We start from the raw sequence: 22,000 nt of genomic DNA on the forward strand, positions 1-22,000 counted from the left end.
TGCACTTTTTTCCAGTTTTCATAGGTTTTTGGCAAAATGTGCTTCTGAAGTAATATATGGTGCATTAATGACCTCCTATAAGCTTCCACAGGGCATAGAACTGTATCCAGTTTCAGGGTTAAAATGGTCTTGTTGTACCAAAAAGCAGAAACCAGTTCATTGTCATTATATCAGGTTACTGTTTGAATCAAGTAGTTTAATGTATTCACCAAAGATTTTTTGCATAAAGTGTTTTTTTCTCTAGCTTGTGTTCTTACCATAGTACGTTGAGTTGCCGGTGTAAAAGGTGATATATAGAACATACAGTCCACAACATGCAACCAAATTCAGGACAGTAAAAGAGCCCCATTCTGTTTTTAATCACCATAAAAGGGAACTGATAGTACAACCACTAGAGAACATTGCAACACTGCATTAGCAACTTTTAAAAAGTGGTTTTGTTGTTTTTATGCTCTGTGGAAGGCCATTTTGCACTGCATTTTACTTGTCTTAGAAACTCAGAAATCTGGAAAAGTAATTTTTCTACAAAAACAAGACATGTCTGGAATGGAAAGACAGCAAAGTGAAATCATGTAGTGTATACCCAGCAAGACAGTATGTGCTCACCACAGATTCATCCAACTGACGTCGGCTAAATGTGACATGTTCATCCAAGTACCAAAGACTGATATATGGGTAATATATTTGATCAAAACACTGGACCTATAATGAAGAGACTATTAGCATTGTAAATCAGTAACAGCTAGAAGATATTAGAGGTTATTGTTATGAGCACAGATGTAATTTATTGAAGAGCAAGATTGTTGTTAATGCTATTAATGAAAGTAAAAGGAAAACAGATACAGAATTTTTTTTTATTTATTTGTCTTTGAAAGTTAAAAACACGATTTCCAACATATCCACATTCACAGGGAGTCCAAAGCAGAGATCGTAAAGACATAGAAATAGTACGGACCTAATATCAATCATATCCAAATGCAAAAGTTGATATAAAAATGGTCTGTATTTTATGGAAATAAACATTGACATGACAAAATCTAGCTGTATCTCTTCCAAAAGCCTCAAATCAGAGAGCAAGTTTAAGGCAGTTGAAGTGTGTCATATGTTCATAGTATATCATCTCTTTTCATTCATACATGATGCACAGGTTTACAACACATAATTTGTGACCATTACTACTCTTTCATTCCAAAATCTATAAACTCTCACTAGAGGAAACAATACAGAAACTGCAGATGAATAAAATCATTTTCGAAAGACGTGTAACAAAATAGTCAATAGAGTCAGCACGCTACATGAAAATATACACCAAGTCTTTCTGTTTCATATAAAAATGGTACAAATATAAAAAGAGAAAAATAGATGATGTTCACTTTTAAGAGGGGAGCAGTACTGCCATGTGTGTTTCAAAAGAAATCCCACTGATTTCAGCATAATTAAGTGGTTTAGAAGTAAACATCTTCAATCAGCATGGTTTGGTGTGAAATGTGTTGTTCTGTACAAAGTTACTGAGTCTGAATTGTTCACAGTGGGGGTGATAGGAAGCAGACTTTTAATGCCTCGAAAAGCTCCCTCACAGAAAAACTCAGACGATGTGTAGATTCACTGACTATTTCTGATAGTAAACAACATGGCTGAATTTGTATTGCAGACATCATGGCTTCTGGTTCCCATCACCACCACTGTAAGGAAACCCAGTCAGCAAGTTTCTCTGCAATGGACCATTTCACATCAGACAACTCTGAATGACTTTGTTTACATCTCAATGAGTCAAACAGGCAGAACTTTTGAAAAATTGGTGGGATTCCCCTTTCTTTTCAACACTAGAACTCCACATTCCCTGACATACTGTTTCTTTTTAAATATGTGCTTTAATAAAAGCCCTTGATACACTGAGGGAGGTGAAAACTGTTCTCATGAACAGACAGGGCCTTTTTCAGAACAGAGCAATGATCCATCCCACAACACGCTCAGGGTCCACATTAATAAAGGCCAGAGCACACTGACCCAACACTCTCCAACAAGAACCGAACTTCAAATGCTTTAGAACGTTCTGGAAGAAGAACTGGTAAGTCAAATGAATCAGAGTGAATAGGGAAGAACGTTCTACAGTCTCCAATAGACCTCTGAAGTCGTGTCATCATGCTCATATTCCGAGCTCTGAGTCTGAACGGTGCTTTTGACAGTCACTTCGGAAGAGCCCTGTGGTGAACTAAAACATTCCAAACCAGATACATTTTGCCATTCAGATCCCTTAAATTGCAAGGCTGTTAAGGAGCTGAAATATAAATATTGCTGCATGAAAGCTGACATCACAAGACTGGTGACCTCTCCAACATACCAAACACAAACCAGCTCTGCCCAGTATGGTAGGTAAGTTTCTTTGGCAGCAGTAGCCAATTTTGAGAGTAAACTTACTTTCATGCAACATCATTTCAAGGTCTAGGAGCGTTAGCTTGACTTTAGCATGAATGTACCAATATTCATATTTCCACTGCTTAATGACACACAGGTGTAGCACGCCAAATAAACATCTGTTGGAGAACACTGGGTCAGTTTGTCATGGCCAAATCCATGCCCCACCCACAAATTCTTTCATAGCAACTGCTGCAAGGTCGGACAAGCCTTACTGCATTTCGACAAAAATCCAAATGAATTTAGGTTACAGTTTAAATTCACTGAGTTTCCCGTTAAAAATGCAGCTAATCGAAACCAGGTGGAATGGAATGATGACAAATTCGCCACCATGCTAATATTTTACATGACAGAAAAACCATCTGATCCATCCTAACATTATGACCTTTTACATGCATATAAAAAAACATACTTTGAAATTAATACCGAATTTGTATTTTGACAAAACTGACTGCGCTACAGGCTGAATGAATTTTGTCATAATTCAGTAGAGTTTGCCCAACCTTGAAACAGCTGCTATGAAAGACTGGATTTATGGTCAAGCATGGGAAAGTCGGTTCATAGGCATGGAATCTGCAGGGAGATTTTGTCCTACAGTTCTGTGTCATTGTATTTCTGGGGGTTGTAGTAGCCTCGGCGAGTTTGGTCAGCGAGCTGACGGCGATACTCTTCCTCATCATCATCAGCAGCAGAGCGGTAAGGTCCACGGCCCTCCGAGTAGGACGGTTTGGATGATGAGCTGTGGGACTCGGAGTTGGAGCTGGAACTGAAAAATATAAGAGGTGTGAGAAACTGACAGCCGAGCAAAGACACTACTTTAAAATTCATAATGATTAATTTGTGAGTACATATGTTGTATTAATACTAAGCATATAATGTAATAAGATTTAACTCACCCAATAGGCTGTGGTCTGTTTTGATTGGGCTTTGGTTTCACAGGGACTGCATAAATGTCTGGATGCTTCTGAGAGATTTCCAGCTGCAGATAGAAGATGACTGCATCAAGGGTGCAAATCTCTGACCTCATAATTCAAATCAATTCTGATTTTTTTATGAAACAAATCAGTGCATTACAAAATCTCAAATTTTAGTACAATTCGATTCGGAGTCATTTTTAAAAATATACTGATTACATTAACTGTGCATTTGAAGCAAAATGTCATATTTAAGTGTGTTTACTGTAGAGGACGTGTTAATTTATTTTCACTTAGAAATAAAATTATAGTTTTGCATGCCACTATATGCCCCTGAAGGGGGCTTGAGTGATTGGATGTCAATGCATCGGACTGCGTGAGCACTTGTACTCAGTGCTATCCTCTCATGATCAGATCACTCAAGACCCGAGAAAGTGAGAGCAAGAGAGAGAGACGAACCCGTGCATGCTCAGCCTCCTGCAGCTCCAACATCCTCTGTGCTCGGGCCAGGTGGTCCATCTGCTCAAAAGCCTTTACCTTTCCCATGAACGAGCGTTTAGCTGGATCATCTGCCTCTGAGATGGGTTCCTGAGGCAGGGCAGGTCGGCCAGAGAAGCTGGGCTTCAGGGCCACGGGCGGCGGAGGAGGTTTAGAGCTGATGGGAGCGTCGCTGCTCACTGTGCTGCTGGAGTGAGAGTCAAAACTTCTAGTGTCACTGCTGCGGGTTTGAGACCTGACCTGGAAGAATCATGGAAGGTTTTTAGTGCTGTTGGAAGAGACTACAAGGCTAATAGCAAACAAAGTATTGGAAGCTGAGTACTGAACTAATGGGTAAAGGAATAAAAAAAAAAGGTATAAGGGAGGGTGGGGTTACCTTGGGGGGTTCTGGGACAAAGGAAGGAGGGGGACTGGGGTCTCGCAGCACCTCTTTGCTGCCAGCCCGTTTCATACGGGGCACAGGGGCGGGTTTCTGCAAAGAGAGATGGCAGGAGTGAGGAGGGTCAGGAGGCCAATCCACACTTACAAACAACAGCAAGTCAAAAGTGATGCAATTTAAAATGAAGTCGTTCTATTTGTACAACACAGGCTACAACAAGCTTTTTTGTGCCTAATAAAGTTTCTCTCAGTGGTTTTAGTTACATTTTATTAGACCTGAGGCCTGTCTCACGAATTAAGATTTCTTGCTTAGCCAGATAACTTTAAGCTTTGTTTAATCTAAATCAACCCTGGAATTTCTTTCTCACAACAGTGGATCTTTTTACCTAGCTACATCACCATGGCAACTTCTCCACACTTAACCTGCTCCGGGGCAGATGAAGTTAAGGATTAGGGATCATAAACAGCTCTTGGATGAATCAGAGACAGACTTCTGATGGAAGTGAACCCCTCTGGTCTTTTTCATATTTTTTTCTTTTTTCTTTGTGATGTTTGTGGCATCAGCCATGTGAAAAATATCTTTTTAGCAGAGAAAGCAAATCATACTATATAGATATCAAGAATATAAAGCAGTTTCTACTCCAGTAAGCACTAACACAGTGGAAATGACTTCATACCATTATAAAATCTTCCCTTTATACATATGTACGTAGTATGATTTCTTTTAGCTCCTTTCAAAATTACGCTTAATGTTTCCGCATTGGCTGTTTGTCATAAACGTCATGCTTCCATGTGCACAAACATGAGGATCAATCACAGCCTGAGTATCTAAAGCCAAGTTAACAGGTTAAAAGTTGTCAACCACTATTGTAACAGAGTTAACCATGGCTGCATGTGTTAGGTTCTGTGAAACTGGAACCCTTAACCTTTAAGTATGACAGTCCCCAAGATTTCATTTCAAGTAAATAAGCAAATGTATGAGTGACCAATGAGTGTGCTCAGGCTGATATTTCACAAAAGTATCACTTAGCAACTGAGTTAGAGAGAACCTCACACAAAACCACAAAAACACAAAGCACGAATGTGTAACCATTGAGTTCTATCTGTCCCTATACTTTGGGGTCTTTCACATTGGACTGCAGTTACACATGTGTCCTGCAGAGGGGAGCATTGGCAGGGCTTGACTACTTGGAATTCAAGAACAGTGACTTAACTGTAACATTGAAGCAAGAGTTGATAATAACAGAATAAAATAAAAGCTCGTCATCCAATCTATATATAAATTACACTGTAATGTCAAAAAGCAGACACCTTCTCATGCAACGTTTCTTCTGAAAACAAGGATATGAATAGAGAAATTGTTTCTCTTTTGTGGCAACAACAGCCTCTATTCCTCCGGGAAGCCTTTACACTAGAAGTTGGAACATTGCTGTGAGGATTTTATTGTATATAGCATTAGTGAGGTCAAATACTGGTGATGGATGATCAGTTTTGGATCATGCCATCTCATCACAAAGGCACTGGATGAAGCTCAAATAACGCAGTTCTACAGCCTAGTGGCGTAGCGGCTTTACACCTCTCTAGCTGTCTCTTGCATGGAAGTGACTTAGTGACCTTAAACTCCTGCCTGCCACAGTGCCTCCCATTTCATTAGCAATGCTTTTCAAAGGAAATTATACAAGTTGTGGGGCCTAAATCAGCTGAATTGCATCTGAATTCACTAATTTGAAGGGGTGTCCACATACTTTTGAAAACATAGTGTATATTTCAAACAATCCAGTAAAAATGGCACTTTGCATTGCTCTGGACGCAAAGACTTTATTTTTCATTTTGTACACTTAATTTTACTGCCAGTACACAGATATGCAGGTTCAAGGAAAGTATCATGGAATCCCATTCTTGGGCACTGGAAAATTCTGTCTCCACTTCCATGTCATCACCTGTGTCTTGTTTTGGGATTGGTATCATCTCCTCTTATTATTGTGCATACGTGGTTTTGCTGTGGTCTGTACCTTAAATATTCAGTTCTGCCTTGTTACCTGGCCTGTTTTCTTTGTACCTTGTTATTATTTAAGTTGTTCTTGTATTTTAGCTTTGTTCTTGCTGTATAAACACATTAGCTTGTGTCCGCATCCATGCTTCAGCAATTTCCAGTGTGAAAGTAATGCTATCATATTAATTAACTGATGTTATTGTCTGCCTGTTATTGTCTCACCTCATCAGGCAGCACTGGCTCTGAGGAGCGGCCGATCCCAGGCACCTGCGGCTCATCTGTGGGCTCGTCCAGCTCGTTATCTGTGTAAGCTCCTCCCTCGTCCGCCGTGTCATCATAATCGCTGGTCAGGCGGCTGTCCATACTAAGGTAGTCCGCGCTCATTGCGGACAGGTAAGACATGCGGTCATCATGAAGGTCAACGTCCTCCTCAGAGCCATCCAGCTGAACAATGATGGAAAGTTACAGTTACTATATGTTAAAATTAGCAATGAATCATGCAGATATCTGTGTAGTAAATGTGCATTGTCTCTTACTTTGCCTTCACAGACCCACACAGCTCTGTTCTGCTGTTCACGAATGGCTTCTTTCAGACTTCCATACCACGCATCATGAGCTGAGGTCAGATCCACCGTAGCTGCAAAGAAAAATGATGGGAAAAAGTTTAACAGTGTCTCAATGAGCCATTGCTAATGTCGGTCTCTTATTAGCACCGTAACTGCTTATGTTACTGTTTATGTTAGTTGCTGTTGTAAGGTTTCTTAAGACTGACCAGTGAAGAGGTGTGAACATGTCTTCCTGAGTTTTACAGCCTGCTCGTAGAGTTTGCGGGAGCTGCGGTTAGAGCCAGGTATTAAACGATTCCTCATAGTCTTCACACCCTGCTTGCTGTCCGGGTTGAGGAAGACTACGATGGGGTACCACTGTGTGTAGTTCAAGGTGTCCACAGCCTTGGGGGTGACATCGAGCAAAGCATGCAAATCCTGATAGAGAAGACAGGAAGAGAATTCAGTCAATTTGAGTACTCTTTAGAGCAGTTGTCGCCAACCCTGGTCACCAGGAGGAGGGTTGATGACCACTGCTTTCCTGAAAGAGAAAACTAGAGGCTTGTGAGGAAGGTGAGCTTTTACCTGTTCAATGATCTGCCGGATAGTGTTCAGTCTCACCACTCCTGAGGATTTCTCTGAGCCTGCATCTTTGGGTTCCGTCTCTGTAAACAGGTACACAAACAGTAATTAGTAGTGCATATACCCCTCCCCAATGCAATGACCCTCCCCAACACAGACGCACAAAAAGACAGTCAATGTTATATCACTTAGCACTCACTTGCAATAATAAACTCCTCCGGCATTTCATTAGCTAATTTTTCGTTGGCCACATCTGCGATTGGCCCAAAAATAACCACAGGCCTTCTGAACCCAGCTGCAGAGCAGGAGAGACAGCAGTGTTATTAAAAAAAAAAATACAATTCATGGGCTTGTGTGGCATGTCCAAAAGCTTTTAGACACCCCTTCAGCTATTGCTAACACAGCATTAACTATATCTTCAAAAGATCAAATAAAATAGGTGATGGACAGTTATACAATTTGTATAACAGATGTATGTACACGCTACATATTATACCTGTTATTTCTCAGTAGCAGATGAATAACACGGACATCAGGGAAATGAGCCAAGCATAATCTCCATAGGAAAATGTTGCTAATAGAATGACAACACATGAGTCTAAGTCACTATGCCCAATGCCAGCTGCTGGCTAGAGGGGTAAAAGGCTACCAGTACTGGGCAGTAAACAAGTGGAATTGCGCAGAGTTGGGTGATCCAGAATCAAACTCTATTAATACCCCTGATTTTAGAAGAAACACTGATAAGCAGGTGTCTACAAACTCTTGGACATCATTTATTTTAGCAAAATCAACAATAATGTAATATTATCATATAAGAAACTACTGTATAGGTGCCGTACCCTCTCGCAGCACCACCCTCTCATACGCTGGAAAACGTGTGGTCACCGGGTTGGCAGTCAGGTCCTCTCTGCTCTTGCGGAGGTCCTTCTTCTTGCCAGCCCTTTGACCTCTCAGCCTCCAGAAATCTCCTCTGTCGTTGCCTGCTCCTTTTTGGGCATTCTGCACGTTGGCCATCTGTTCAGCCCTGTTAGTGTATGTCAACACACCACAGTCAAAACTACATCAAGACAGGCAGAAAGTCATGGCTTATCACTTACAGTAAAAAGGGTTACACTGTTACATTACTGAACAAAATTGTCCACTCATCACAGCATATGACATCTGCCATGACATGTTTATGGCATGTTAATGTGTTAAAGTGAGGTTTAAATATATCAGATCAGCAAGCCACAGTTTCATAGTTGCTGTGTGAAGATGTGACACATTTAACATATTTAATTTAGAAAATATAAATCTAAGGCATACAAATACAAATTTTAAATACTATTCTGTTTTATGAGTAAAAGAAGCATTGCCTCTTCCAAACAGCCATATTCCTTATTAAGGCTATTATACTGCTAAATATTGTGATAGCAATATGCCTTGCAATATATTAAAAAGCACTGGTGAATCAATAATTGGTCACAGTTAAAGATTGGCCCATATTATTCTGGTGATTGGTTAGAGGGCTCATATGAATATTGCAGCCTTAAAAAATATCAGAATTTCAATGGCCAGAATTGCACTGATTAACATACAATATTTTGTACTCTTTATGATGGATGAGATACTGTGCAATCTCTGAAGAATTTGCCTAACAAAGCCAATCAAACACACAGATGTACATATACATACCTGCTCTTGCTGGGGATGATGCCCTTCTCCAGTAGCTGGTTGTCTTTGTCTGTGCGGATGGCCAGCCAGCTGCCCAATTTGCCGTCATACAGTGTGTCCACCACCTTAAATATCTCTCCCCTGCCAAAGGCCAGGCTCTGGGGGGCATCTTTCTCATGGTCGAAATGGGTTCTGATGAAGAAGTTATCACCTCGGCCTGATGCCAGGATGTCAGCATACACTGCAAAAAAAGGGGAGATTTTTAAGACCAAGTCAACCCTGTGAAGTGCACAGCAAAAGCATGGTGTAATTTGGATGAATTATTTCTCACTCATCATTCTTTAAAACAAGCAGAGCAATTAATCAAGTGCAGTTTATAAACTTTCAATAATGATACCATATGTGTGTTTGTAAGCAGGAGATATTTTATTATGATTAGTATTACTGTATTATGATTTTATGAAATTACTGGTGTATGTTCTTGTTGTAGGGAAAACATTACTGCCATATTGACAAATATTCATGTCTTGACAAATTAACAAAACAATAAGTTCCCTATTACCTATTACAGTACTAAATGCAATGTGATGCATTTCCTTTCCGAAAGTTTTGTATGGTTGGACGTTGCTGAATGTGTTGAATATTTAATAGTGTCACTGAAGCCTCAACCACACATATTCAGATATTTTTAAAACAGTTTTTTCTCTATTTTCAAAATAAATGAACAAATTCATCTACGCCAACAGCATTTGCAAAAAAAACCTTCCTATTCACACAAGGGTGCAAAAAAATATATATACAAAAGCTCACATGAGCAAGCCAACCCAGCAGAGTTGAAATTACATTTTCAAAAACATCTGGATATGTGTGGGCAGGACCTAAGGAAGAGTAAAGTTATAGTAAAATTAGTTTTTTTTTTTTTTTAAAAATGGGCGAGTGTACCATCAGGTTTGCTCTGTGCCAGGATAGTGACGTCCTCTCCTTTAGGAATCTCCAGCAAGTACAGCACCGCATCCTCTCTCACCATCCCCCTGAAGTCCATGTTATTCACCTGCAGATGAGAAATCATAAAGCCATTCAGATGGAAATCGGCTATTTTATATGACTGCTGGAAGACAAAATTAGCGCAAGGAAAAACCAAAACAACAACAGACTACAAGGTTCAAGTGTTTTTTTTTTTTTTACCTTCACAATCTGATCTCCGGTGCGCAGACCCTCCACTTCCGCAGGACTGTCTTCTTGAACGCCCGCAATGAAAATACCTACATCATTACCCCCTGCCAGTCTCAACCCGACACTCTCACCCTTCTGGAAGCGCACCATCACTGTGTTGGGTCTGAAAAGATTAACCATTTTCCCAAGTAAACACAACATTTCCACTGAAGTTAAACCAAAGAAAAGTGGCAAAAGCCGTCCGTCATATCTCACTGTCAGAGTTCATCAAACCGTTACACTGCAGGCTAATTATTCAGTTAATACTTTCAAGACTCATCATTTCGTAACTGCTGCACAGTTTGCATTAGGGGTGCGGGAAAAAATTGATTCTTAGATGCATCACAATGCGGACGTGAACGATTCTGAATCAATTCACAAATGACAAAAATCGATTTTTATTTAATTTATAACGTAATGTTGACGGAACGTAAAAGGCGGAACTTGGAAGTGGGTAAGTGCAGCGTCCGGACAGTCTGTGGTGGCACATAACAAAAACACAACTGGATGAGCGAGAAATCCACCCGGCAGCCTCTGCATTAAAAGCTAGGTTAGGTCAGGATTCGACGACCCAAATGATAAGAAGAGCCATTTTGTCCTTTCAACAACAATCAAACCACCTTGGGAGCCACAACATTTAATGTCCAGTATGTATTAATGTCCTAGTATAGGTTAAACAACATAAACGAGAGCGCAGATTTACTTTACTCTGCTTTATGCTTCAGCCATAGCCGCTTTCCTCCCCTTTCCCTCAGGAAACTTTTCCTCAAAATTTTAACAGTTTCTTCTAAAATGTCTCTCATCGTTCGACTGTTTTACGAGGCTGAAGTCGCTTCTCATTCTCCAGCTACTCGTTTGAATTTTCCCGTTCCACCTTAAATTCTGACTGAGGCGTCGAATGTAACCTAAATGTGGCACCATTTAAGGTGGAACAGGAAAATTCGAAAGAGAAGCGACTTCATCTTCGTAACTGTTTAGTGTGTGACAGTCTGTCGCTGCAGATTTAACATACCAGGAAACCAACTGCGCTGCTTATAAATGCGCATAACGCATCGTTGACACAGTGACCCCCCCCCCTCCCCGTCTCTACAACCAGACCAAAACCGAAGCTATAAAATCACTGAATTAAGCGGGTAGGACAGCTGTAATGTGCTGCGTGGTCATCCATTACCACTGGATCTTATTTTAGGGTAACAGTGCATTTCATCGCAGATGAGTGGCAGCAGCGTCTCATGTGCTCTGAACAAGAGCACTGAATGAGAGCCTTCTAGTTCACTTGCCACATCACTTCCATTTGATTTATTAATAAAAGATATTGGAAGTAAATTCATTATCGATCATTACAAATACTTTGTTTTAAAAGTACCAAGTCCTCAGACAGTGAGAAAATAGAAACGCTGTATAGAAAAAAAAGATGCATTGAGATGCATCGATAATCATTTTATACGCATCGCAGCCCTCTGAATCGTAATCAAATCGTGAGGTGCCTAGAGATTCCCACCCCTAGTTTGCATGAATCTAATATTAAAAGTAAATTGTTTTTAGTGTGTTGCATTAAGGTGTGGGCCAACATGTGTAGGCTTGCCATTTAAGTTAATATTTTAACATAAACCAAATTAGGGCTGTCACTAACAGTTATTCTAGTAATTGAGAATCTAGTGATTATTTTGATGAGTAATCATATACATGTAATTTACAGCTTGTTCAACATAAAATCTGTAACTACAAATATGTACACATTCATGAGATCCTGCTGGTGTGAGTTTTCTCTCTTTCAGTGATGTTCATGAAAGTGACTTAAGAAGATTCATTGAGAACATAAGTTTTAAACTTTTTTTTTTTTTTAATCGAGCAATTGATCTTAATCAAGACATTTTCACAGTCCAAAACTGAATTTGTATTAAATTTCTGCAGCTTTGAACTCTGATAGGATTAGTAAAACTAAGAAATAAAATATTGACAAAAGACAAAAATCAAACAAACCCGTAGATCTCCAGGTCCTCTGGGCTTGGTCGAAGTGGCACCTTTGGAACAGCTTTGGGTTTAGGTGGAACGCTTATTTTTGGGGCAGCACTGACCACTGGAGCTGTTGATGAAACACAATTCTCACATTCTTAAAATGCCTTTCACATCAATCAAAAAACATATGGACAAAATTTATTAGTCTCTTAAACCAGTGCAACACATTGAGATAGAATCCCCAAACTCTCAGAATGCAGGACAGTCTACTGGCATTGTGTACCTGGAGGTTCCACAACATCAGGCTCCTCTGGTGGAGGAGGCGGCAGGTCCTCAGGAGCTGCTCTGAATGGTGTTGGCATTGCACCCATCTTAGCCAGCCTGTTTGGAGGCTCATCCCTGCAATAATCACAATCATTCATCACTTCAAAAAACATTAGGCACTTTGTCACTTCATGGTTATGAACAGCTTAAAGGATCATCATAAACATGGACACAGTCCTGGTAATTCATCTGACTGCTGCCCTTTTTACCAGAAACCTGTTAAACCAAGATGCTTTCGGAAGAGAGTCTCTGGTTAAATGTACATCATTTTCCATAAATGGAACCATGTAAGAATGTAGGATTTAAGATTTAATCACAGCCCAAGATTTATATATAACAGTATGCAGTAAATCCTTAGTGGTGCTGCCGCACCCTCAGAAGGTCAGAAGGTTTTTATGAGGTGGTCACCTGGGTTTTTCCCGTAGCCTCTCGTTGGAGGAGTGAGATGAGAGATCCGAGTGGTGCCCTCGTCTGTCATCCTGAGGTGAGTATGACCGATACGACTCAATCTCAGAAATATCTGTGGAAATAAGCAAAATGTTTTACTAGATAGTAACTACAGAAGAGCTGACCACTGTTAGTTCTGCTGTATCAAAGAACTGCAGACTTTACTGTTTTGCCCAGCATGTTAATAACATTAAATTCAGCAATAAAACTCAACACACTGGATGTGTACATTCCTGCTTTTCAACAACAAATCCAACAGAAAACCCTAAAATTAAACTGAGATTTTAAACAATTGCTTTTCTTAACATCCAGTAATTCAATTCTAAAACATTTAAACATGTCTAGTTCTTTAATATTTGTTACTATCTGCACTTCAACAGAGACAAGATCAGACAAACTGTACCAGGAATCTAGCAAGGAACCCTCTTCTACCAAATATAGGCCATGCCATACTAATAATAACAACAACATCAGATTTTTTCTGCTCTCCACTATTTGGATGATGAGGGGTGTACATAATTCTGCCAAAGCCATGGACTGGACCTCTCCCTCTCCTCTTTGAAATCAGTAAAGTGGGTCAGTCTGTCTAGATGATAAGGCCTCTAGTCGCACAGGTCCAGTAACCAGCTCTGTGTTTTTAGCTGTAAAAATGTCTTATATCAGTGTCATCTCAATAGTTCTGATTATTTTCACTGAATAAATTCGTTTTTTAACATTAATTTAAGAATTCATAAACAATATCGCAGCATCTTGGCACAGGATTATAGTGACAGGTAGTTAGAGAGACAAGGTTGAGCTTATACTAAGTGTATATTTAAATTAAATGTGTTTGATGTGAAATGTTCCATTTTAGAGAAACCTGCAGAGTCTGATTTGTTCACAGTGGTGGTGATAGGAACCAGACGTCTAAAGTGTTTAACTTCTCTAAAAGCTCCCTCAAAGAAAGTTATTTCATGAAATGGTTATTAATATCCTTCCTGATGCCTGAGACATTAAATCTGTTCTTAGTGCAGAGGTAGATGCAGAGCTTTATAAGGCAAAATAGACTGAAAAGAAAACATTTTTTTCAGATGTATTACTATTTTAGCATTATCAACAGTAGATATAAACACCCAAAAAAAGACACACATAGGTTTACAGGTTGTTTTGGATCGCAAATAAATGGCTATGTTCGTGTTGTAGACATTTTGACCCCTGGTTTCTACCACCGTAAAAAAGTATGAGTTGTTACGTTTCTCTTTAATGCATGATTTCACATCACTCTGAATCAGTTTGTTTATATTTCAAAGACAAAATTATGCAGAATTTTTGAAAACCTAGGCTATCTATGACTTAATTAGCTTGACTCACCGTCCAGTTCTGAATCGCTGTCAGCCATTGGTGGCATCCGGACGAGTATCTGCCGGCGGTCCCTCTGCACCACCAGCTGCAGCTTCCCTCGAGATTTCTCAATCAGCTTTCCTGCATCACTCAGAGACAAGTTCTCTGTGACTGTACCGTTGATCTGAGAAAGATACATTATACAGTTATTATTAGATGTTTTAGATGAATTAATATATTTCACTGCATAAGAAGTTCTGTTGACAGACTGAGAATCCTCCTATTTTCTCTCAGAAGGTTGGGGCTTTTTCTGATACTGACCTTTAGAATGATGTCTCCTTCCTGCAGGTTTCCAGCTTTAGAGGCCAGTCCTGTGCTGGTCATCTCTTTAATGAAGAGCTGACTGCCCAAGCGCAGGCCATATTCTGGGGCAAGAAAAAAAAAACAAGAAACAGGATATGATGGATGTGTTTGTAATATTAAAGTAGGTATCTTGCAGTTTATATACAAACAGCTTGAGGTCATGAATTAAAAAAGCCACAAGCATGGCAGTAAAACTACATCTGTTTAAAAAAATTGGGAGATTTGGGATAATATCATGTATATTATGGAACAAAATGGTTTGACTATATGTCTGATTCTCAATGTGTTTAGCTCCTGATGGCTGTCCTGCAGAGTTTTATTGTAGCTCTAAATCAAACTCACCCATGAAACTTAAATGAGTAGGAAATTGTGTTTCTCAGTGATTTTAGTTCCATCTAAATCTGCCATGTCAGTAATTTTTATGGACTGCACACTCCTGCATCTGTAATGATTCCAGTACCTTTTACCTTCAATGAAATGACTATAACCCCAAGTTATATTAATTCTGTGAACTGCTATGTCAGTAAATATTCGATCATTTCCTGTGGAAATGAAGTTTTTGCTATATTTGCATGCATTCTCTGTGGCTTAAATCAGGCTGATTACAAACATTTAAACGTAAAATTACATGTTGGCCGTAAATTCCCACAAAAATGACACAGTGTATTTACTATTATTGAATATATATGTACATATAATTTTTAATATATATTAGCTCCATTCTTTGTTTTTCCCACCCACTAGGTAGAACCCCAATCGCATGATACCACCAGTGCTAGGACGGCGAAAGCTAGCACAGGCTTCCTCCGAGTCATCTAAAGTGAGTCACTGCATCTTTTCGAACTGCTGCTAACGCAACGTCATGGACAGCTGAACACGCTCGGAGGAAAGCGCCAACCAGCAGTTCTGTTACATCAGCGTCAGAGAACAGATGCCTGCGCTGGCTAGCAGACGGAGGAGCCATCCTACCCACCCAGAGATGTGGCAGGGTGTACAAGAGGGCACCTTGACCTTGATCTCTTGGCCTTGGGCCCCACCTATTCATTTTTTGAGCTGTAGCATCAACAGGGATCAAAATCGCCATATCCTGATGATAGACCCAAAGCTTAGACGGATGCGCCACTCGGGAGCCCCAGTGTGCCCTGTTCTGATTGGCTGTTGTGTATTGTGCCTCATTTGAAAACCTCTTAGAGCTGAAACACTCCCCAGAGTTTTTTGTGAAATTACCGAAGCAATGCATTCAAAACATTTCCATAAGTGAATTGTATGGACTGGGTAGTTAATGGCACTGTTTACAATTTTGCCAAGATTTAGTTATTACTTCAAACTTCTTCATTTAAAAAATGAGGTAAATTTAGTTTTCCTTACCGAAGCCGTAGATGATTTCTACTTGTAAGCAGCTAAACGTGTTGCGTATGGAATTTCTATGGCAACATTACAGACCTTTTGTGGTAATTCTACCCCATCTCCCCATGTAAAAAACGTCCGGTTTGAACAGACCTAAAAAGTGTGAAGACTTTTCTCATATAAAGGCCTTGCAAACCAATATATTGCACTACAAAACAAAACAATACTTTGGAAAAAATCCTTGAATAAACTGGGTGTCATTAGATCTGTTGTGTTTGTTGTTTTCAAACCGACTCAACTGTACATTTTTTGGTAACTATGGAGAAAAAAAAAATTTGATCTGTAGTGTATGTTATGATGGTGTGGACATGTATGGCTATACCCTCATTGGGCCTGTTCTTCAGTAGCAGGACGCTGACCGGTTTGTCCAGGGCTTCTGGTTCTCGTGATGGAGTCGGTGAGGGAGAGTGGTCGAGGCGGTCTCGGCTGCCGCTTCTCTTCGGTGGCTCCTCTTGGCGGGGCTCGTACCTCCTCTGCTCTCTGCCTCTGTAGCGCTGGTCTGGGCTGTGCGTCCGGTCCAGAGTATAGTCGCTACGGTAACGGCGGTCCGGGCTACGGCCTCGATCACTACGGTAACTGCGATCTGGACTGTAGTCCCGATCCAGTGCGTGTTCACTACGGTAACGCCGATCTGGGCTGCGGTCACGATGGTAACGGTGGTCGGGGCTGCGCTCGCGATCCAGCAGTCGTCCCCGGCTGCCGTCCCGGCGATACTGTCGGTCAGGGCTGACATCCCGCTCCAGTGTCCGGCCGCGGCTGCCACGGTCGTAGTCATACTCTGAGTCCGGGTAGCCACGCTCAGAAGCGACGTCATGGTCCGGCCGGCTGTAGACACTGCGTCTGTCCTGGTCGTAATCGTAATCATCATTGTAGTCGGGGTTACAGAAAACACGGTCATCTGGGGAAGGTGCGCGCTTCAATAGGTTGACTGGAACCCTCCGTGGCCTCTTTACCATCTGCAGGAGGTGAGCATTAATTTAAAATTTGAAAAACAAAAAAATAATGATTACAGTGTGCTTTCATAGAGCTTAAAATCTCAGTTTTTTACTTTCTACATTTATTCTATATTCATGTGGGTTTATGTAACAAAAATTAATTCAGACGGAAATCCTCAGGTATATCTGACAAAATAAAGTTAAAAAACAGATCACAGTAACAATTAAATGTTTTACAGACCTGTCGACAACAACTGCTGACTAAATTTTTCATAACTTCAACATCAATGGGCAGAGCTAAACTGCAGTAGCCTGAATGGGTGGATATATGTAAATGTCTTCGTGTTTGTGACATCACAGCCATGATGAATTTACATTTTTGTATCTTAATTTTTATGGGGACATAAAAGTCAATAAAAAATCAATAGCATTATAAAGAAACTCTTAATTCAGGGAAGCAGGATAAATTGGGTTTTTCAAGATATTGGATATTAATACGCCACCACAACCATCATTAAATCTATTACACTCTGTTAAAGGTGTCACACAAAGGCTATTATTCTTTTTTAAAAAAGTACAGTACAACAACCTTACATACCATGACACCCATTGTTTAAAGTGTTCCACTCACTATTTTGGCGACTTTGCCGCACTTGCGAAGAGTCTGGACAGCAAAGGAGTGAGGGACATTGTCCATGGGAGAAGTGTTGACCTGAATCACTCGGTCGTTCTCACTAACAGCAGAAAAGAAACAGAGAAACATTCAGCACACGTTTGTGGATGCATGCCACTACTGTAATCACATCATTACATTAATGGTTGATCTAATGGTACTGAGAAACATGTGATTCTTACAACAGCAGGCCATCTGCAGGCCCTCCCTGGAGCACATCTGAGACGATGATTGATATTTCTCCAGTTTCTTCATTTGGATTATCTTTCCCGCCTGATACAGCAATTCCAAATCCCATTTTGGTGTCCTACATAAAGAAATCAGTTTAATTAAAATCTACAGCAGTACGTGCTTACTTGATCATATGTGTACACACACACACACACACACACACACACACCCCTCCACAAATATTGAACGCAGAACTCGATCCCACTGAACGTTTCAGTATCATTTAGCAAACTCTAGGAGTCTGTTGGTCCTTGACAGCAGAGGCTTTCTTCTAGCACCCCCCCCAAAACAACTTGTGGTTATATAGGTGGTGTTTGATTACAGTTTGTGAAACGTTGTGACCTTAAGACCTAAGTCTGCAATTTTCCATCTGTGATCCTTAGAGATTCTTTGTCCACTCAAACCATCCACCTCACTGTGCGTGGGGTCAGTATAGACATATGTCCTCTTCCCAGGCGATTCTTAATATCTCCTGTTGTTTTAAGCTTATTAATTATTGTCCTGATAGTGGAAATTGGCATTTCCTGATTTGTGCAGCTCTACAACCTTTTGTCGTACATCAGTGCTGTTTTCTCTGGTCTTTCTCATAGTGATGGATGACTGAGGGAATCTGGTCTGTGTTTCATCTCGCATATTTTCCCCCAGTGAATCATGGCTGACCATTTAATCTCACTTAAATCAGGTGAATTTAAAAACATACACTATGAATGTAAATATACTTCAGTTAGATTTTATTCCTAAGTATCTAAGAGCCAATAATTCTGGCATGCATAGATTTAATAATTGTGGCATGCACATTTTTTATTGACAAGATTTAATTTTCTTTCAATCATTATACCTTAAATAAAGGTTGGATTTTTGCTATATGATATTTTGAATGAAATATTAAAAAGGATAAGCCAATTTCAGCCTCATCATATGTATTTCAGTAATGGAAATCATGCTTTCCTGAAGAATATCATTACATATTTGGCTCCTACTTAGTTGTAAATTCACTGTTTGTTGTCAGAGCTTTGAGGATTTGTTTCTGTCAACACGTTAGCATCTAGCACTAATATTAGCTTGTTGTACAGCTTTTGATATTCTTCACAATCACTTTTGGATTTTATATATATTTTTTTTAAATCAGAGAGCAAAATTCTAGATTAATTCTAGTTTAATTTAAAGTGATAACTCACTTTAAATTAAACATAGTTTAACTGACTTGAGGAAAAAAAAAAACTCCTAACTTTCAAAAAAGTAAAGTATAAACTACACTTCTCAAAATGCTCCACCAATAATCCTATAAATCACTCTCACTGCCAAATAAGTAACCCATGGAAGATTTCACAGTTCATCCGACAATAAAGGAAGCATGTAGCTTCATTTATACAGAGATAGAAAACATGGTGACACACAGAAAGCTCCAATTTCACATGCTTCATTTTACTGTGACCAACGTTGACATACATGCATAAATACTTTGCGAACAGATTTTAATGAGTTAATGGGGACAAAGACTCTGAATGCATCACCACTGAGCCATTACATTTGATGAAAAACACAAATATATGTGTATATACCATCATACCTGCCTCTGTACGCTCGAGATTAGAGCACTGATTTGATGAAATCTCTAAACCCTCCCCGACCCCAGCATGACAACTAAATCAAACAACCTACAGCTTTAGCCCTGCTCAACCAGATGGCCCAGAGAGAGAGAGAGAGAGAGAGAGAGAGAGAGAGAGAGAGAGAGAGAGAGAGAGAGAGAGAGAGAGAGAGAGAGAAAATAGAGAGAGAGAATCAGATCAGGAAAGCTCACTCCACAGTGACAGAGGGTGGATGCGACACAGCTGGATAGGGAAGGATGGGGGGGTCAGGACTGTTGAAACAGGCTTTAAATGGAGAGATAAAGTCTGTTTTCAGTACAGACATTTATATCTTTATTTATAGGCAATGCGTAAAGCAAGGTCATGTTATAGGCAAACACAATGTGACTTGTTTACCTAAAATAAATAATCACAGCAAAAGGATAATCATATGATGGTACTGAGACTTTTACACTGAACATCCCACAGCTGTGTACTAGCTAGGAATAAGCTGAACTGATATATGTACATATATTTCTATTATATCTAGTGATAACTATCTGTAACAGACTTTCAAGTGATATATTCTTTACTTTATATATTTACGTGTTACTTTGTGTGATTTACAGTAAATTCTTTGGTTAAGTCAAACTCTGAATATTACTGGAGGAGCCTGTTAGCCTGTTTGCTGTCCGTCAAGCTGTTCAGCCTAGACCTAGTTAAACAAATTTTTTTCCTTCACACGGGTCATTCTCCATTTGGAGTGGGAAACCATGTCACAAAGGTTGCAGGGCTTGAAAAGATGCTTAAAATATTAGACACAGCTCCAAAAGTCGGTATGTACATTTACACAGTTGACTTAAGATTAAATAACACTTTCCCCTTATGATTTCTCTTTTTATCCTGTTTTATAGTCGCTCTGCATATGTACATCAGCTCGGCACATAACCAATTTTCAACACTTGAGCAACCGCTTTTAATATAAAACAATATTTAATTTAAACAATGTTTAATTAAGTGTTTAATTAAAACATTTATACAAAACAAATTCATGTTTACTTTTTAAATCAATAATGTTATACCACATTTTAAAAATACGTATTTTATGTAAGAAATACATTTATCACAGATTTTGGTCACTGATGTTATCAAGACTCTTATATTACATTTTAACACAGTATTTTCAGCTCTCAGCTTCTTAGAGTCAAGGCTTATCACAGAGGAAGCATCTCAATGCATTAGAAGGCGAGTCCACACTTGTTTTTTATATTTCATTAATTTATTAACAATTATGTTTATCAGTCAGCACGTAACTGCTATGTGTCATCGGTGTTGTGTGCTTTAAAGGCTAGATAATTAAAGTTTTGTCAAAATAATGCTATATCTCATTTTTATTACTGATTTTAAATAGCTGCACAAGGTCACCTGACCGCCAATGAGTCAAATTACAAAATCCTCAGTTTTAATCAGAATGTCACTGGTGTCACACTATATTCATATATCACCAGTGACTGTAAAATATGTTTGGAATTAAGCTCTCCTTTTTGCATATATGATAATATGAGATGTAAATGGACATATTAGAATTATTTTGTTTAGGGATGAAAGAAAAAGATTTTTAAAAAATGTGTCCACCTGAATTCTCACTCCAAATGGAGAATGGCCCACATACACTTTTACTTCATATACGTGCAACCTGTAACAGATCCTGCTGGTGTGGGTTTCCTCTCTTTCAATGATGCACGCAAAAGCAACCTGAACGCTAACAGCTCACTCTTATAGACAATTTTCAAACAGCTGAACATGGCTTTATAATAACCTGCAGATGCCTTGTTTATCTTTCAGATATTCGAGGAACTGAGACAGCCCTAATCTATTCTTAACTATCTTTCTCCCACATACTACATCACATGATATGTGATCAGAATGGAAAGAAACTATTCCTGTCTGGAGCTCAAAGTCTGAAGAAATATGATGCTCTTTAATGAGTTCTGTGCTAGCTCTCTTGTTTTATTATTTACTATTCTCTAGACATTCCACTGACATACTGAATGAAATGGCCATGCTATAGTGCTGAATTATAGCAGCACTCACCCGTTGTAGGGTCACTGTGTACTGCTCCCACACCGTCTCCTCCATAACTGGGTTCTGAGGGGAAAAAAAAGATTTAATATGAGCAAGATGAAAGAGACTGTGTCAGACTCTACAGCTGCCACACAGCCCTTCCCTTAGGCCCATGTGCTTCTGAACCATATTCATGTTAAAAATGCATTTCACTTTTTGCAGCATTAAGTTATGAAGAAAAACTGGTTTCATGTGCAACTTGGTGAGTGGGAAGCTTTAAGCACAGGAAAGTAGAATATTATGGGCTCTCTCACAATGCAGTTTTCCAGTTGTTACCTCTAAACTCAACACACATACAGAGTGATTACGATTAGTGCTGTTTAATCTGCTCAGCTCAATTCAAATATGCATTGCACTATTGTCCTAAATAATCCTTAATCTGGAATCCAACGTGCACATAATTCTGTTCTGTATTTACACTTGTTAAAGGAATAGCATAACATATTTTCGCAGAAAATG

The 22,000-nt window shown here is 39.5% G+C and overlaps 1 protein-coding gene across 3 annotated transcripts in view; it reads right to left on the reverse strand.

Moving 5' to 3' along the window:
- Nucleotides 1–840: 840 nt before the first annotated feature.
- Nucleotides 841–22,000, reverse strand: part of tjp2a (tight junction protein 2a (zona occludens 2)) — a 44,949-nt gene continuing 23,789 nt past the window's right edge. For all 3 annotated transcript variants that reach the window (XM_036594508.1, XM_036594509.1, XM_036594506.1), the window contains 22 exons: nucleotides 21,512–21,565; nucleotides 17,801–17,925; nucleotides 17,577–17,679; nucleotides 16,333–16,966; nucleotides 14,562–14,665; nucleotides 14,271–14,424; nucleotides 12,882–12,993; nucleotides 12,433–12,548; nucleotides 12,174–12,276; nucleotides 10,164–10,314; nucleotides 9,921–10,029; nucleotides 9,000–9,219; nucleotides 8,165–8,349; nucleotides 7,525–7,620; nucleotides 7,329–7,408; nucleotides 6,971–7,181; nucleotides 6,735–6,835; nucleotides 6,421–6,642; nucleotides 4,204–4,299; nucleotides 3,789–4,067; nucleotides 3,312–3,394; nucleotides 841–3,181 (listed from right to left, as the gene is read on the reverse strand). In XM_036594508.1, coding sequence (XP_036450401.1) covers nucleotides 3,007–3,181; nucleotides 3,312–3,394; nucleotides 3,789–4,067; nucleotides 4,204–4,299; nucleotides 6,421–6,642; nucleotides 6,735–6,835; nucleotides 6,971–7,181; nucleotides 7,329–7,408; nucleotides 7,525–7,620; nucleotides 8,165–8,349; nucleotides 9,000–9,219; nucleotides 9,921–10,029; nucleotides 10,164–10,314; nucleotides 12,174–12,276; nucleotides 12,433–12,548; nucleotides 12,882–12,993; nucleotides 14,271–14,424; nucleotides 14,562–14,665; nucleotides 16,333–16,966; nucleotides 17,577–17,679; nucleotides 17,801–17,925; nucleotides 21,512–21,556 — 3,504 coding nt within the window. In that variant the 5' untranslated portion in view covers nucleotides 21,557–21,565 and the 3' untranslated portion in view covers nucleotides 841–3,006. The remainder of the gene's footprint in view (nucleotides 3,182–3,311; nucleotides 3,395–3,788; nucleotides 4,068–4,203; nucleotides 4,300–6,420; nucleotides 6,643–6,734; nucleotides 6,836–6,970; nucleotides 7,182–7,328; nucleotides 7,409–7,524; nucleotides 7,621–8,164; nucleotides 8,350–8,999; nucleotides 9,220–9,920; nucleotides 10,030–10,163; nucleotides 10,315–12,173; nucleotides 12,277–12,432; nucleotides 12,549–12,881; nucleotides 12,994–14,270; nucleotides 14,425–14,561; nucleotides 14,666–16,332; nucleotides 16,967–17,576; nucleotides 17,680–17,800; nucleotides 17,926–21,511; nucleotides 21,566–22,000) is intronic.

The sequence above is a fragment of the Colossoma macropomum genome, unplaced genomic scaffold, assembly GCF_904425465.1.
Source record: "Colossoma macropomum unplaced genomic scaffold, Colossoma_macropomum, whole genome shotgun sequence".
Lineage (NCBI taxonomy): Eukaryota > Metazoa > Chordata > Actinopteri > Characiformes > Serrasalmidae > Colossoma > Colossoma macropomum.